Consider the following 19,610-nt stretch of genomic DNA (forward strand, 5'->3'; position numbering starts at 1 on the left):
CATTGTTTGTGAAAGGCCAATTTGATAACGGACCTGTAATGTTAAGGAGAGCACCCGCACCTGCTTTAAAGAACTGAGACAAAAATACACAGAAAATATTACCAGCTCTGTTGTGTTTAATTTGAAACTACTCATAAATATTAACACAAGCTAATTAATTTACAAACAAGTAACAAAATAGTTCCTAATGAATGGTCATATTTTAGCTGGTATTAATATCTATATCATTGTTTTGCATGCTTTCGATAAAGTATTAGCCCAAGGATAATTCCAAGTAGAGTCTCGGAGGTCCTCCAACTCGAATAAGTTGGGACTTGTCGATTGATAAATATGGGAAATATCCGTACTGACTCAAGATATCATCTGTTTTAGCAGGAAACTTTAAGCTTCTTGAGAACAGAGAAGATATTGGGAATATACCCTGCAAAAGAACATAAAGTATATCGTATACAGGATAGTCATATATCTTGTCATCCTACGAGGTATATTGAGATGGAACCAGCTAATTAAAGTGGAGTAAAAAGTCCAATTTCTAAACAACTAGGTAGGTGCACGTGCGATGCACGTTGAGATATATGTTTCAATAATTGTGCAATAAATATTATAGAGTAAACAATTCATTGACAAAAGTTTTCAAACTAAGCAATAGAGAGATAAATCTATATAATAATAAGACATCGTGTCTATATAAGATATAGTACGATAATAATTTTCAGTTAAGGTTGCAAACAACAAAACAAAGGATTACATCATGTACTATGATTGTAGCAAACAACCTACGCAAAGCAATAGGCATGTGAAAACTTGCTGCCTCATTTAAACACTCAAAATTACTCTTATCACTTTCCAATAGCCCCCTACGTTGTGCTGCTTCCTTGAAAGTAAAACAAAATATTCCACGAACAGTGAGCAAATCAGAGTAGGACTTAGGGCCTCTAACATGAAGAAGTAATAAACGATGATAATACCTCTCACCTTCTGCCGGATTTGCCGAGTTAACACGTCCGATAACCTGTCTTTGTTTCCTTGGTTTCCAAGTTCTAGTTGGTCGATCCCAAACAAAATGCTCTGTGAATTCAGAATATAATAACTTTGTTGCTTCCACAATGTGCGAACAAGTCTTAAAAAATTCAGTCAACATAGTTTTGGAGACACATTCGGATGCCAACACATTGCCCAAGTTCTGGTAATTTGAGAAGGTGATCATGTGCTTGTCCAGTAAATGTAGATGCAAATTGATAACTGCATGAGATATTTCATTCAGATCAAATTCAAAAATGCGCCACACTGATTCTGGAGCAGACACCCAGCGAGCATCCTGAAATGCTCGTATTTCATCTACAAATGAGTTAGAACTATGTGATGATAAATGAACACTTATTTTATCATGGCCCTTGTAAATATATTTGTATAAATATTTTACAGCCGTTAGCCCAGAACAAATTTCAACATTGATATGACAATCATAGCGATAGAGTAGATAAGGATTATAAGGAACAACCCATTGAGAATTCATTGTACAATTCCGAACCTCAACATAGCGACCATCGTTTCTCCTCCTGTACATATATAGGGTAACCATCATATCGTTGAACAGAATGTTCTAAAAAATGGGCATTTTAAATTTAACGTGCCACAAGGTCCATGCATCATATGTCGTGAGACCAAACCAAACAATCGCGGAAAAACATCTTTATATGGAAGCTCAGCAACAACGTAAGAGTCGAACCTTTCAGGCGAGTTAATCTTATAATTAGATTGCAGGATAATAATCATATGACAATAAGGTAGACCTTGTTTCTGGAACTCGATAACATAAACATAAGCAACAACAGGGCCAAATATATAGACTTTTTAAGAATCTGATCCTTAAGATCAAGTAATTTTGCACGAAACACTCGAGAGACCAAATCTGGACGATCACGAGCAAGCTGACCTTCAAATAAATTTTCTCGAATCTCTTTCCAATCCGGATTGCAAGTCATCGTAATAAACAAGTCAGGTTTTCCAAATTTCTGAACCAATGCAATTGCATCAAGATATCGACGTCGCATATCTCTTTGACCTCCTATGAAAGATGCTGGTAAAACAACACGTTGCTCGACCTCACTCCCACATGATTCACCATTGGATACACTGTCAACCACACCCCGGTACAATTCCGACCTTATCTCACTTTGGTGCCTTCTGTAGTAATCTAATCTCGTTGTTTCTAGTTTAATGTACATATCAACAACAAATTGCTGCAATAATCGACCACCATACAAGATTAACGAAGTGTTGCTGCCATGAATTTGCAACCTGTAACAATAGTACTCCCTACAAGAAACCATCCTATCATTTTTTTCACGAACAACTGCATGAAACAAATAAAATACACACAAATTAGTTGCATGACAAAAATATAAATATATGCAGCCGACCATTATCTTGTTTGTTTGGGGGAAATTGCAAGAAATAATTACTAAAATTGAGTATGAGGTAAAAGATTAAAAACGCACCACGACTTTCATCAGCAATAATACGATCGAAGGAATTAACATCTGCAAGTGGTAGCACACTCTCATGCACGTCAACATGGGCATACCCATTTTTTACCTTCAGAACATTCTGCTGCCACCCATTGTTCCCATACGGGAAAAAAACGGATATTGCAAGGAATCATAATAACCATAATAATGTAGTATTTGATGGGTTTGACCATCACGACCACAGGCAACTATGTCCCTGTTCTGTGGAATGTTAGCATCATCATTGCCTTCGACCCAAATAGCCGCAACTTGATCAGCGGATGGGTTGTCATAACATCTCTGGTAAACAGGAACATTTTTGGAAATATGCAATCTTAAGTTTATGATTGAAGAATATTGATTTATCCTCTTTAGAAGTTGTGCATAAAGGCTTACTTTCATTATGTCCATCAACAAAACCATGAGTTCTCTGTCAACATAAGTGTCCGGGAAAACGGACATCCTATTTTCCAGTTCATTATCGTTGTCCCAAAAATAAAGTTGGAAATACCTTGCACCATTCGAATTATAAGTGGTGGCAATGAATGGAAAATCTAGCCAGGCGCACGAAATGTGTATACCCCACGTTGAAGAGAAGCCAATTCCTTGTCAAGCCTAACCCCAAATGAAGTGAAAGAAAAAACATTGTTGTACAATCGTACTTTACGGCGGAATAAAATAGCCAAGGGAGACGATGGGTCCTTGAATAATTCCAGCAATGCAATCTGAGTAATAGGAGATGCCAATCTAATCTTACCACATGCGCAACAAGAAGATGGAGCTTCACAAAGGAATCTATGTGCGCCACAAAATTGACATGAAGGAACCATTGGCAAGACACTGATACCATCAATATCTCCTTCATTCGTCTGAATTTTAAAAAGCAATGCAATTGGGGAAAAAAAACCCACGTATTTCAGGTGCGAAAAAATGAACATAGAAAAACCGAGAAAAAAAATCCAAGTAAAATAAAGGCACGATGAAAACAACAACATATTACTTACAAATAGGAGAACACGCCAGAGGAACGAACACAATATGTGGTGTATGATGGAATTATATCATTGAACGACAGCAGCACATGCGATAAAAAAATATAAACAGATCAAAGGGGGAAAAACAATCCAATCAATGCAAATAAACATGTTGAAAATAACAGAGCAGCTAACCGTTGGAAGTAGATAAACCGGCACTACCAACACACCGAAATTGAGCAGCGCCGCTGCCAAATTAAAATGATTACATGAAACTCTTTAAGATAACACACATAGCTAAGAGAGAAAATAACGTTAGAAGAACACATAGAAAATACAGGAACTCGGAAGATGCAAAGGGGCATCAACAAAGCAAGCAGGAGAGAAATGAAGAGAGCGAAACACATACCCTGAGACAAATCCCGATATGGCAGCCGGCCGTCTACCCCGCGCCATGAAAAGTAGAAGAAGTAAAACCAAAATAACAGAGAGAAATTGAGGATCACAGCGACATAAACAAATTGCAGGCGATAGAAATCGGTGAGTTTACTGGAAGGTGGATGAAATAACCCATCAACAGTAATGACCATGGTGAAGCAGTAATAGGAAAGGAAGAAACGTAGGAATAAAATAAATGAGAAGGAAATAAATGGGCCCATATATCTATCAAATGGTAGTAAGCAGCGAAAAAATTAATCCTCCATGAAGCCAAATTGCAAAATCTAGAAATATAAGGGTACATAGGAGAAAACAGAATTGAAAGTGACATATATGTATGTTAGATGTTAGAAATCTTTTATCATATTTCAATATCTATATAATATATGATTTTATTAGTTCATATTTAAAAATAAACTTGTTAAAAAATTTACTAAGAAATGTAAATAAATAATTTTTCTGGCATAAAATTTAAAAAAGAAATAAGAATGTGTATTAATATCCAAATCCATTTAAGATGGATAATGAATTACAAAAAACTCTTAAAAAAACCTATTAATTTAATTTGCTAACTTAAATTAACAAGAAATTTTAAATAAATAATTTTTTTGGCATAAAAGTTAGGGAAGAAAGAGGAATGTGTATTAATGTCCAAATTCATTTAAAATGGATAATTAATTACAAAAAAAACCTTTAAGATAACCTATTAATTTATTTGTTCATATTTAAAAATAGACTTGTTAAAAAATTTACTAAAAAATGTAAATAAATAATTTTTCTGGCATAAAATTTAAAAAAAAATAGGAATGTGTATTAATGTCCAAATCCATTTAAGATGGACAATGAATTACAAAAAACTTTTAAAAAAACCTATTAATTTAATTTGCTAACTTAAATTAACAAGAAAATTTAAATAAATAATTTTTTGGCATAAAAGTTATGGAAGAAAGAGGAATGTGTATTAATGTCCAAATTCATTTAAGATGGGCAATGAATTAAAAAAAAACCTTTAAGATAACCTATTAATTTATTTGCTAACTTAAATTAAATAAATGAACAAGGACATATAATGAAATTCACAAATGAAAGTGATATATTTATATGTATGTTAGATTATGGATTAAAATGTGCCGTTACTTTTAGGTTTCTGCCGTCTCCCAGAAGGATAAAATGCAAGAAATTACCTTCCACGTCTGAAAATTAGACTGATTAACTGTGTCAAAACTAATTTCTGGATTCACATCAAGTTCCTTCACCGCCGCTGGCGCATGTTTAAAAACAAACATTAGGGAATTTGAGTCCACTACTGCAAAATCAGAGCTAGCTTCCAATATGTGGTTTCCATCTATAAATGGATAATTAGATGCTCGTTAGAAGGCTTATCAAGACAATAGTCTATGACTGCATAGGAACATCCTACAAAAATAAAATAACAATGAGAAGGGTACCTATAGTTTCAATAGTATGCTGAAGTACAACTCTCTTAGGTGCATCTTGGCTATAGGGAAAAAATTGTGATGACACGGCCAAAGCAAGTATGGTAACTTGCAGCAAAAACCCGACAATTGATGATTTTGCTACCCACTTATCAACAACAGGTAAAACAGGACCAACACAGCAGCCAGTTACAAGTCCGATTATAGCTGCAGCTATAACATCAGGAACAAAATACCCTGCACATAGTTGAGACTTCGTCAGAGTTACAGAAGAAATTCACTACATTTCATCCTGTAATTGACTTGACAGATTTAATTTCCTTTAATATGCGTACAAAACAATCAAAAAAGGGGGCAATGTAAATTCATCTCTTGTAGGTTGTTCCTCGTCATTCAGTCCAGAACATAAATCGTGTGGTTTTGCTTGTTCTATGCACTAATTTGTCTTGATCCAGATGCTCCAAGTATAACAAGGAGATTCGGCCACAGCTACGCTACAGGTACACAAGATTTTTCTTGGCACTTTACGCTTGAAAATAAAATGCATGCGTCAGATCTAGGCATGAAAATTACCAACCAAGGGAGGATACTCAAAAAACGAGCAGAACCGACAAGTTTCTCCTCTTTTCAGTCTTGGATGTGAAGAAGACCAAATTAGAAGACTGACCATAGGGGGGTGGAAGAGAGCCCGTCATGCCCATTTTCTCGATCAAAACATAGCAAGAAATCCCCCAAAATAGACGGAGTGCATCAAGCAAGGTATCAAAGGGACTATATAGCATGCCGTTGACCTGACAAAACATCTTGGTCACACCAAATTTCCAAAGACATATTACAAACTCAATTGTTTGAACAAAGTAAACTGTTTCCATATGAGAAACAGAACCACCAACAAGAACAAGGAGTATTTGGCATATTCTGGACAAAAGTAGACAAAAGAAGTAGCAGGACATGATCAAAGAATTATGTAATATAGTACCTGAGAGATTTGCGACCAAACCACTTGACAGATAAACAAAAGGAGATCCATGCGGGAACCATAAAAACTGATATAAAGAATGTCATAAAACCGCCACTCAACCCAGATAAAGGTATACCTGCTTCGAAATTCTAGTTAGCAATTTAAGGCTTGTAACTATGATTTTTTTAGGAAACCAAAAGAATAAACCTATTAACTACCAAAAAAGCCAAAATAATTTGATAACTGAGTAATTCACGCACCAGGGTAATAAAGGAATAGAATCCAAATGCTCCCCAAAACCTAGCTTCATCAACCAACTCCTGCAATCATGTCAAATCAGAAGTAATCAAGATTGAAATAATCTAAACATAATAACATTGCAAGATCAAGCTAAGCACATGAATTAAATTCAATAGTTGAATCTGGACTAGCACAAGGCCATATACATCTAAGCTTCTGCCTATTTTAGCCATTTACTTCAGACATCTACTAAATTCGGCAGAGGTGCATCTGAAAAGCAGCCAAATCAATGCCTTATGACTTATTCACAACTACTTGGCATTAGCTCAACGAATTGTATAACTATTTAAAGATATATCAGACGAGTTAAAGCTTTACAATCAACAAAATAGTTTTTGGTTGATATCCATATAATCTCACAGTGATATTCTATGTCAACAGACCTGAGGGCGGAGAATAACTATGATCCAATGACCTAATCAAATAAGATTCACGCTGAAGCACACACCTCTCTTGGTAATGAAAAGGCAGAAAATTCTTGAGAAAGAGGAAATTGTCTCCAAAACACTCTTGGAACTAACAGACCAACAATTGAGCAGGGTACGAACATAGAAAAGCCAAATGTGGATTAGCAAACCTACATTGGAAAAATAAATACATAGCTCTGTGAGTTCTTCTCTTTGATAAGAATAATGGAACTTTATGAAGGACAATGAGGACAATATTAGAGGAATCGAAATATAAAAACAATCTAATCAGTGGTAGAATAACTTCTTGACTACTGAAAATCAAATCTTGGCATACCAAGAACTGTGAGAAGTAATCAAAGAAAACTGCTCTTTCAACTTCGGATCTGCTAGCATCAGCTGTAAATGATACTCACTCTTGAGCATTTAATAACTGAGAAGAATTAGCAAAAGCTTTCATCACACTAAACAAATTGTCCCCACGCGCTTGCATGCTTCCAGGTCTAAAAACATGTGCATGCAATTTAAAGCAAATTGAAAATATATATATCTGACTTTGAAAGCACATCCAGCAACTGTACCATAATAGCAGTTGATACATACATTATTCTTTCCACTGTATCTGAGGATGTGTGGTAAAAATAACCTCCAAGGAGAAAGATAATATCTAACCCAGGAATATCTCCATAATCTTTGGCAAATATTCTATAGTCTGTATCACCAAGAATCGCACCAAAAATATCCTGCAATGGATTGACAAACATGAAAAACGAAAAGTTAAAATAAAATATACCCGCAATCAGTAGCGAGACATCAATAAATTAATGATGAGGAGATGAATGTCTGACAATATTTTATTTAATGTGGCGAGACATGTTAACTAGAATGTTCAGCACCAATTATAGACCAAAAAAACTGCATTAATGACGTGCAAATCTATCTGCTTTTAAAATCATCAGAACATCCACAAAACATCCACAAACCTTATTTTTAGCATTTACATTTTTTAAAATTAAATTAAAGTAGCCTCCATAATATCATAAAAGACAAAAAAAAACCTGAGCTGCACTGTTTGCCATTGGATATACTGCTGATTGAGCATAAACATATGAAGGCCAAGATCCAGGACCAGATTGGCACACTAAATCTATCGAGTGAGAAATATTACGATGAAAATCAACAAAGAACTCAGCTCCTGAAGGAATTCAATCTCATGAATTGAGGCGAATTTGCACCCTCGATAAAATTTCCCTGCGATCAACAGTAAAATAACACACCGTAGAAGGTTGAAAGCTTCAATTCCATCCCTAGTTTCAAAAAACATTTACCATAGTCTATCCAGACTGCCAAAAAATTTCATGGAATAAACATAAAATTCTACGGATAAAATAAACAGGAAAACAGTTGACATTCGAAGTTGGTACCGATGCAGTTATATTAGATATAGTGGATGATCACATGAATATACTAGAAGAAAAGGTGTGATGATCACATAAATATACTAGAGTCTACATGGCAAGGTGTAGACACACTTGTTCCAATGATAGAGCACTTTAAGATTCCAAGGTATGTGAGCTAGAAGAAACAATTAAAAGTTGTCGATAATTTTCAATAAACAAAATCCAAATTGACCATGACCATTTGTTCTTCTATCAAAATTAAATCAAGATGTTGCGTACATCATCATCCGAGCAATGCCAGCTAGCATATAAAAAGATTGTCATAATGATTGTGGAATTAGCAACTTACAAGCATCAGACAAAGTAAATATCATGCAACTAGAACTTGAACACGCAATTTGCATTCAAATTAAAAATCTATCTCACACTCATTTCCACTGGTTGATGTTTCCAAAAAAATTATTTTTCCATATTATTTCACACATAAATACTACCATAATCCCTGCAACCAATAAGGGCGATTATAGCACCAAATCGAGAGAACAGATAAATTGTTTTTGTAAAATTATATTTCTTATAGGAAAAACATATCAGCAATTGATCAATAAACTTTATTAAGTGATTGCAAATTGAAACTTTGCAGAGAATACTTGGTTTAAATATTGACTCATTTTGTGCCTAACTTAGAAAAGAAAAAACCAGTCAATTTTGAAGCCATGTTAAACAATACCAGAATTTGGTTTTCACGTTTGATTTCTTGAAAAGAAGAAGATATACATCAAGATAAGACGAACTGATCTTTACAGTACAAAAGTGAGAACATAATATCAACACATGTAGATGTGCTATTATAGTTATAAAAACCAAACCAAGAATCATAGGAGAACTATGTAAAAGTACAAGGGCACGAAAAATAATATCACTCACCAGCATAAATAGTTCTTCTACTCCATTAAATAAGAATATAACTGGCCTAGGAGGAATCCAGCCGGAATCTACTGTGAGCCTTGCTAGTTCGAGTAATGATGCTGTCAAAGAAAAACTAATAAAAATTAAGCCAACCTTCATTGCGTAACTGTGAACAAGATCATATTGTGCATTCCACCGACCAACACATGAACCACAATCACCAGCTCCTGGAGAACCAGGCGGGGTATCAAAATGACCATTCAATAACACTGATGTGTCAATGTGTGGAGAATTTATCAATGAAATCCTGCATGTTGATTCAAGTCGGATTAAGTAACTTAAGACATCCACAAAGCATTTCTTTTAGCAAGCATTCGATCAAAAAATATTCCACAATACTGTGTGCTTAGTCTAGTCATCATTTACATATTGGAGTATTTGGATGCCTTAAATGGGACAAGTTGTAGCACCAGCAGAGAAGGGATGAGATTTTTAAAAGAGAGAAAATAGTTAATTAAAAACATCAGAATTCTGCAAACCAAAATACTGATCCTTTTTTTCTCATGTGAGCAGAGGACTTAATATCTAAACATATATTAGATTCTAAAAAGGCTCGATACAGCAACATACTTAATGCAACAATAGGGACCTAGATTAAAGATACATCACCAAATATAATCATAACCAAACCCAAATTAAACTACAACCTTAAACTAATAAATTTTGACTCCACAAACTGTTCGAAGGTATAAAAAAAATGTATAGAAAGTGAACAAAACAAAACAATCGGTAAAGTACCTCATTAGGATATTTGTATGATTTCTGTAAGTTAGTGTTAAGCTCTGCCCCAAAAAAATCATATTGAATGAGCCATTAACTATGGTTTCTTCAATCTCTATGCTGAAAACACAAATAGACAAATACTGAAGCTATGACTTGAAATTAACAATCGAAAAATTTAGATAGATTTCATACATTAATCAAAACACTGACCTAAAAGCAGATCCGGCTCGTTCTTTTATCATTTCTAACTGTGTTTTAATGTACTTTCCTGCATGTCTTAAACCTGGACTTCCCTCCTAGATGAAATTAAATCACAAAACTGTCACATTTTCTATGACACTTGATAACCAAACAGGAAAATTGTGGGGACTCGGACGCTAATCATGTTCTTACTCATCATTGGGACTAATTAATCAATTAGTATAAACAGGGTCTAAATTTTTTTTTTTAAAAATACAAAGCGGAAACGTAATGTAATTCAATTCAAATTACATATGAAACATAAATATACAAATCCTGTATTATCTACAAGAATTCAACTAGGTTCAACTATATCTCAGTGTTGAATCCTAAGTTGCTTCGAAGCCCGGACCTCCACGCTATCTAATCCAGCCTTTTTCTCTTCTTGACCCTGATCTATCCCACCTGTTGCCATGCACACATACAGACAAGACAACAGCCGGATAACTCCGGTGAGAATTACATTCTCAGTATAAATCATGTATACATGCAATCATCAAAACAATATAAAAGCATATAACAGATATGTCTAACGTGTATTCAAATCAGAATATAAATCCATATCAAGAATAAATCCTATTCTAAACATGTACCATCATCAGGAACATAAATCAATATGTACCATATTCAGGCACATAATCAACATGAATCAATATAACTGTCAATTAGACTCATGACGTCACATTTAAGACTAGACTCAATCCTAGTCTAGGGATCCCGGTTTCCAAATGTGGTATTCCTATATCGAATTCCGTAATAGAAGGAACTCTGTTCCTATTACTCGATATAACCAAATATGGCGTTCCTATATCGAATTCTGTAATAGAAGAATTCCAATCCTATTACTCGATATAACCAACATCCGGTGTCCTGACCTATCCGTCATGGACTGTAGCTCTATCGCCACTATCCTATCTTGTGACATCGTGCAATGTGCCCGTGGCGATCCCGCCACTATCAGGCACATCTGTCCCAAGATTTCTACACCATCTAGTGACATAGTGCAATGTGCCCGTGGCGATCCCACCACTATCAGGCACTTCTGTCACAAGATTACTCGTCTAATACCTGCTATCTATAATTCAAGAGAACAAGTATATCAATCAAATCAATGCAAATATCAACGCAATAAAGTAAAGTATGTGATTTAGGGAAACTCAAGTACATCCTACTTGAGTCGATGTCCCAATACCACATTGACTTATACCTTTATCTTCTCGGTCTGACGAAGACGAAGTCCTGAATTCAACTCTGTCCATTCTCAATCTGGTAATAACAATACCGAACAGACACAATATCAATATGTAACTCAATTCAGAACCTGTTCTGATCAATACTCAAATCAACATACTATCTGATCAATGTCAATCGACATATAGTACAACAATACAATCTCAGTCAGTCGTAAATCTGGTCAATATCAATCTACTGAGGTTTCGACGACATAACAATACAGTCTCGATAACCCCGTAAATCCCAACATCTCAGAAATAATACCAGAACTCATAATCAATACCGGTATAACTCATAATTTCAATGATAATACAAATCTGATATCGAATCTCAGTCAAATCGACTCCAAAATTCATAACAATTACATAACCAGTCCGTTTCTTAATCTGACTTCGATTCTATGATGTCTAACATGTCAAGAACATCATATATGAATCCTATTCAATTCTGACAATGACATAATTTCAAAGCATGTCAAAACGTAGTAAAACTTACGTCTAGTTGTAGCCTACGTCGATAGGAACACAGTACCGAAGTCGAATTCACAATCGGACGGACGGATCGAAATATAAAGGCGTAAGGATTTTACCAGCCTTTCTTGTTCCCTTTTCTTTCTTCGTTTTTAAGAAATTCTGAAAGATACCTATATATATATATATCAAGTTGCTCGGTTAATGATACGTGTCTATTTTTCATGAATTTCAGTCGGCGCTCGGGCGGTCGCAAGTTACCGCTCGGGCGCGGAGCCTTCTGCCCGACATATCTTTGTTAAACACTGGCGCTCGGGCGGTTAAAGATTGCCGCTCGGGCGCCAGACTTTCTGCCCAAACTCCAATCTAGCGATGCATTGGCGCTCGGGCGGTCACAAACTACCGCTCGGGCGCCGCATCCTCTGCCCAAAATAACCGCTCGGGCGCCAATAGTTCTGTCTAAAAATTGCACCCTTCATATGTTTTGGCCAATCTGGTCTCGTAATAGCCCGTCTATAATTATATCAATTCATAATCAATAATCTCATATTAACAGGAATCAAAATCTCGGGCATTACAAAAATAGAAATAAATAAATAAAAGTAAACATTTGGTTCCCAAAACTACAAAAAGCTAGGGAAGCAGGAAGTTTATGCATTAGATTTTAATTAAAATTGAAGTTAGAAAAAAAAACTATACATAGTAACTTTTCTTTTGTTTTAGTTCACCAACCTTCCAAAATATCATTTCAAACATCAGCCGAGTATAAACATACAGAAATATAAGCAATCGAGAAATGACAGAACAAAAACCTCAACTGAGTTCTACAAACAATTGTTTTCGAAATGTCCGATAATTGCCAAATTCGATCAACTAAACATCATAATTGCATCAAGTTCAACAAAAGAGTGTTGAAGAATAAAACAAATTAAAAACAGTACATAGAATTATGTAAATTTTGAAAGGAAAATCATCGGTTCATTGACCAAGTTAAATCATGCAGAGGGGAAAATGAAAGTAGAGTGTAGATCAGCATGATTACAGCAGAAATTCAACAAAATTTTATGCTGGATCGAATCCATCAAATTTGAATATTTAATTCTATCAAAAAAGAACGCCAAGAAAAAAACTGACTTCTAAGGTCTGGATAATCTTCAGAAAAGAAGCCGTTTTTTTAATGAATAATGCTGAAGTTACCATAAAAATATCGTACATCGATATATACAACAGTTATACCACGATATTTTGCTATTATCTCGTGAAGTTTTGTATTGAATTTATCATGATTTGATAAATAAAATTATTATATTGAATTTTTTATGTGGTAAGAATTGTTGTATAAATTTGGTTGTTTACGTAGCATTATTTTTTTTATAGGAATACGGGAAATAACATGATAAAGATGCATGCTAATACAATATCTTTCCTAAGTATCATACATGAAATTCATTTTTCGTTTACTTGCTTATACTAAATCTAACCGGAACATACAAACAAACATCATAGCTCCAATAGATATTACCAAGAAATTACTGGAACGAATTTATAAGCATGAAACATTCATTAGTTTCGTTCCAGACCATCCTAAGCGATTACAATATAATGTCAACGAAGCATGGTGGAAAGACAGAGTTTACCGAGTTGCCAAACAACCTTCAACATTAATTAACTCCATCTAAAGAATCGAATTCCAGTCCACTTCCTTCAAACAATTGAATTGAACTTGGTAAAGATCAAAGTCACATGCATAAAATTACTCGAATATTCAACGGATAGATGCATTGCTAGCATAACAGACACATCGTCATTGCTGACCTGCCGACCGCGATGTCTTCCGCCAAAACGCGAATATGCTCGATCGCTCTAGCTTCAGAGAAGCGATCCAGAGGCGCGTCAAAGCCGAGAGGAGTGATGAACTTCATTTGAATAACGAAGTAGGCGAGATATGAGATGAGCCCGTAGAGAACCACGAGAGAGAAAAATACTTTGAATCCGGTGATATCTCCAGAGCTCGGACGGAATAGCGCCATTGTCTTCGATTTCGGAGCTACAAGGTGAGAGAGATGCTTGGTTTGCTAGTGCACAGGAACCAATCTGTGGCAGTGTTTTCTTGTTAAAGAGGGAACCGTTGGTACTTTGTTGCTTAGAAACTCTTGTTAATGGGTCCATATTTCTGCAACAATAAAATTAAAAAGAGCTATTAAACATGAAAACATAAATAATATCTATGTTACAAAAGGTGGAATATAAATGGATATTTTTTTAACATATGCTTGAAAAATTAAAGAAAAAATAATTTTTTCACATTTATTCTAATCGGAGTCAGAATTTTCAAACGGACTAAACTACCAATCTGATGGGTTGGAAAAACCTCAACCTACCCCGCGTCTATTGCGGGTTGTGGGCTAGACGGATCTACCCGTCAAACTTTTTTAAAACTATGAAAACAACAATAATACTTGATATTTGAAACAAGAATATTAGCAATGTTACACATAATCAAACAAGTCATATAAAATGTTGACGTGAATGTTAAAACTTTAACGGAACCAGATTCTCTGCTGTGCAGAGGACCTCAGCACACTATGCAGTGCTATCAAACGACATAATATTGTTAGTTTTTTTTTTTCAATTAGGCTTGCTAATGACATGGGCCCAATTCATTGATTTAACTTAATAGAAATAAATTATATACATTATTTCATATAATATAAATTTAATTAGAAATTAATATGTCATTAATTAAAATTTTATACTTTAATTAAATTTTTTTATAGTTTAATTTTTTAAGTAAAGTTTGTCAACTATTTATCATTGAATTATTTTTTTGATTTTTTAATTTTAATTGTAATACAATTTGGGTATCCTTCTGCAAGCTCAACAAAAAAAACTTAGAAAAATTATAAGAAACAAGAAAAAGGAAAAAAAACATAATAAGATGTCATTTGATAGCAAAACATTGCATATCATTGTGTGTTGTTGTTCTCTGTACAGCAGAGGATCGGGACCCAAAACTTAACATATTTATTTGAGGAAGCTAAAACTATCTGATATCAAACCAAACCACCTAAACACGATATTGAATAAAGGTTGTAAACATGAACGGAAAGAAGATAAAAGGTCGATGATTTTTTATTAGTATGCAACATCACAATTAATACAATTTATGCAAAATATAATTTTATTTGCTAAATTTTGATTAAAAAACATCCATAAACATATGATTGTTGATTATACACTGTGGTCTGTGGACATTGGTCCAACTTGAACTTTCACAAGTTTATAAACTTCGTACTTTGAATTTGTCTTGCAAAATATTATATATAGATATCAAGTGAATCTATGTTGGAAGGTTTTGTAATTTTCCATTTTGACTATGGTGAAAGTAAAAAACTGTATTACACATCATATTTTGTCTAACATAACATGAATTTGATAATTAAAGCTTTAAATATGTCATTTTACATGTCAATTTTGTGAAACACATCTATTATTTGTCCCAGCTCATGATAAATATTGTTTTTTATATCAAAAATATTATTTTTCATTTCAAACGTGGACGAGTCGTTCCAACTCTTGAACAGACAGAGAGCAGAAGTCACGACGAAAAGTGTGCTACACGTGGGTTTACATTATGTACGATGTTCTTCATCCTAACGGATTTTTTCTTGCTTGTTTGATTCCTGGTATAGCTACATGCTTAGGATTTCTGGAGTACTTGCTATGCTGACTTGGAATTTTAATCATTTATTATTTGCCAAGACTATTTAAGACAAAATAATGTCCTAAGCTTAATTTCGTCACGGACTATGATTTTATTTTAGTTTGCTACATTAATTGATATGTTTTTTTAGAGAAATATTTTTATTTGAATTAAAATATTTTTGGAATCCAAATTTACTTGTCTTAAATTGATCATAGAGGCATCCGAGGTTATCAGTGGATTTGAGAGTAACACGCCACTAAACCAAATGGTCGGTGGCGGCATCCTTAATTATTTTATCAAATAAAAGGCTAATAAGTTCGTGTTTGTGGTGACATTCATTTTATTTTATTTTTTCTTCTGGAAATATCTGGAAAAGAAACAATTGGAAAAAAAAAAGTGGACAGCCTTAAAACTTTCGAAGCTATAATATATGAAGCCTGATTAGGCACAGAGAGATACACAATTCTGTATGTATGAATCATATCCTCAAGATCTCAAAAGCTCTATGTGCCATGCTGCCTACAACCCATTTGCTTGCTCTGTCGTTTCCAACACTTGTTTTGTTCTGTATTGATACTTACACGCTGCGTACAAGAATGCACAGAAATTTATGACACTCAAGACTGTAAGAAGCCAGTAAAAGTAATCAAATCGGCCTGTATTTATATTCTGGGACAGCCAGGAAGGTCTCCTTTGCTGTGCATTCCCTGTCGCAGCTTTGACGATGTTGTTCAATATGGTGGCACCAAAGCAACCCAATCCCCCGGCAACTGCAGCATAGGCTGATCCTATGCTTCTCATGGCATCTGGAGCTTCTTCATACAGAAATTCAAGCAATCCCACGATGCAAAACACCTCGGCAATCCCTATCAAGCAATACTGGATCAAAAGCCAATAAGCGCTCAGTTCCGGCATTGGAGTCAGAAAACTGGCCTCATACCCATGTTGTATGGAGTAATGTCGTCTATAACTTTCGAAGATTCCGGAAACCGCCACTGATAGTATCGAAACTGCTAAACCGATGCCTACCCTTTGAAGCTGAGAGGCACCATGCGGATGACCGGTGATTCGCCTTGATACTGGGACGAACACGGAGTAATATAGCGAAAGCAATAGGAATATGCTGAGTCCAGGGAAGACTGGCATGCAGGTGACGGGGAGTTTCAGACGACCAATATGAGTGTTCAGTGTGTATGCCTGCTGTACTGATAGAGTCAAGAACTCTGTTAAGACTAGATTGAGCATGATGGTGCAAGCTGGAACAGGGACGAGTTTCACAAGAATTTTCACTTCTTCTACTTGCGTCACAGTGCAAAGTTTCCATGGACTTGGACAGGCGCCATCTTCTTTCAGCCTCAGAGCTGCTTTGTCCAAACACCTGTGGGTTCAAAAATTGTATTAATATCTAAAAACTTGATTGCTGGAAAAGTCTCGGGAATTTTTAAATGTTACCTGAAATCATCGGTGTGGGCAATCTTGGAGCTACCTTTTATGGCGGATCTTTTCCCCGGAAGCTCGTACAAGCCCACAAACTCGCTGCTGTGAAAAGAATCTTTTCTCTTTCGAAAGGCGGCGACTAAGACTTGTGCTACCCGGGTTAAGGGGCTGCCACCGGGTAGCCTATGCCTATAAAGAGGAGTGCCCAGAAAGAAAACAAGGTTGGACGTGGCCATGGCTATGGCCAATGAACCAAAAGCATAACCCCAGCCATGTTTAATTTGAAGATAGACGACCGCTGTGAAAGCCACAATCGCCCCAACCGTGACTGAGAGGTAGAAGAAATTGAAAAATCTGTCGAGGTGGGCTTTGTAGTCCCTATCTCTTTCATCAAATTGATCAGCGCCAAAGGAAGAGACGCAGGGCCTAATGCCAGCAGCCCCAAATCCAGTCACGTATAGGACTGTGTAGAGGTAAAGCATCTGCCAAGATTTTGCAGGTTCGCAGTTCCCTAAAAGAAGGGCAATCTGACTGCACTCGTCTTGGTTGGGCACAAGAGTCTTCATGGTTGCGCATATGGTTATTCCTGTTAGACCCTCCAAGAAATAACAATAACAATAATCAAAAAGAAGTTTCAAGCTGATATAAATCAAACGAAGAGACTGTAGCCATGTTGTTAAAAATGAAAATTTCGTACCGCAAGATAGATAGTCGCGAAAATGGCTATCGTCCAGTATCTCCCAAGATATGCATCAGCAAGGAAACCACCCAGCACAGATGATGCCTGCGATATCCCCAAGAAATTGTTGACTGCGTTGGCTGAAACTTCAAAAGGTCGATGCATAACGTAGAACATAAAAGCCACCATATTAACCGAGAGTCCGAAGTAAGCCATTCTCTCCGCCATTTCATTCCCTGCAGCAGTAAGAACGCACATGTGAATACCGCATGGCAAATAAATCGGAACAAAAATAAATATCTGAACATATTCGTACCAAAAATGAAGAAAGTTGCTATCCAACCACCAGTCTTGGACATTTTGTAGTCAGGAAGGGGCTTTCCATGGATGTTAACGGGTGTCGCCCCGCCTGGTGTGTACCCACGTCCAAGCGCAGACATCCGTCGGTCATCTGATTCAAGGAAATACAGTCCCAGCTTTTTCCTCCTATTCGCGTCTTCCTGTGCATAATGATCAGTTGGTACTAATTCAGTGGACTTGATTTCTCTAGCGCCAGTGCCAACATCATGATCCATCTCGGACACCCCTCCACTTACTCCTCGATACTCAGAATTTATATGCTTTCTTGCTAAGGGCTAGCTACATGATAAAATCTCTAGCAATCAATATATATATATATATATATACACACACATAATTTAATGTGGCCACTGAAGTTGATTCGTTGCTGTGACCCAGCTAGTGTGAGAACAGATGAAAATACGCATTGCGAGTCAATAAATGCAGGCAACAGCCGAAGTTGGGGTTAATAATGAACAGATGTTATCAAAGTAATCAACCCACTCTGAAAACCAACCATGCACAAAAGGGACGTCTTGGATCTGGCATTTCCTATGACTGACCTATCAATGGTTCTTGTGTGCCTCACCCCTGGACCACGGTTCGGTTTGATTAGAACTCGTTTGTTTTTTTTCCCGACTTCAATTGTTTCTATTAAATATTTATATGAGGTTAGAACTCACTACGGTTTGATGATAATCCTAAGACAAACGAAATAATCACATAAAAACAATCTTTGTTTGTTGGTTTCGACAATAGGTGTTTGAAAAAGAAAACGTAGGTTGAACTTAAATATAATGATGTATTTGAGTAAATTTAATTTCGAATTCATGTCTCAGAATTCATGACTAAGTGTTTTTTCACAGAAATTTACATGAGACCGTCTCACGATATATCTCCAATTTGAGCCACTAGTAAAAAAATATTATTTTTTATATCAAAAATATTAATTATCATTGTAAATATAGACATGATTGATCTGACTCACGGATCTTTATCCGTGAAATCATCTCACAATAAAACTACTATTTTTTTCGCAATTTCAAAACATCTCTCAAAACTTAGTAATTTGACACTCAGTACATTTCAAATATTTTGATTTGAATTACTATCACGTATCCGATTCTTTCCATCTAAACACAACATTAGATTGAGTTATGTGGATCAAAATCATATGAGCCATCACTGAAACATAAAAATTATCTTAAAATCTCTTAAGCAGAAAAAATATATAATCCACATATATAATGAATTCTTGATTCGGTAATGTTTTTTTTTTTTTTTAACTAAATCTTGAATAATCCGAGCAGAATCGAAGAAATAAATAGTAGATAGTCATGGCAGGTTCAATAAAGAGAGTCCCAACTAACATGTGAAGTGGTGAAAGG

The 19,610-nt window shown here is 35.5% G+C and overlaps 1 protein-coding gene and 1 pseudogene across 1 annotated transcript; both read right to left on the bottom strand.

Moving 5' to 3' along the window:
- Positions 1 to 79: 79 nt before the first annotated feature.
- On the bottom strand, positions 80 to 14,173 carry LOC142532432 (uncharacterized; annotated as a pseudogene).
- A 2,000-nt stretch (positions 14,174 to 16,173) lies between these two features.
- Positions 16,174 to 18,641, bottom strand: LOC142532793 (protein NRT1/ PTR FAMILY 6.1). Its single transcript, XM_075639253.1, has 4 exons — positions 18,200 to 18,641; positions 17,902 to 18,119; positions 17,220 to 17,800; positions 16,174 to 17,145 (listed from the first exon to the last, which is right to left on the bottom strand). The coding sequence occupies exons 1-4, from the start codon at positions 18,456 to 18,458 to the stop codon at positions 16,287 to 16,289; spliced, it is 1,917 nt and encodes a 638-aa protein (XP_075495368.1). The 5' UTR covers positions 18,459 to 18,641; the 3' UTR covers positions 16,174 to 16,286.
- Between the last annotated feature and the right edge of the window lie 969 nt (positions 18,642 to 19,610).

The sequence above is a fragment of the Primulina tabacum genome, chromosome 18, assembly GCF_025594145.1.
Source record: "Primulina tabacum isolate GXHZ01 chromosome 18, ASM2559414v2, whole genome shotgun sequence".
In the NCBI taxonomy this organism is placed as follows: domain Eukaryota; kingdom Viridiplantae; phylum Streptophyta; class Magnoliopsida; order Lamiales; family Gesneriaceae; genus Primulina; species Primulina tabacum.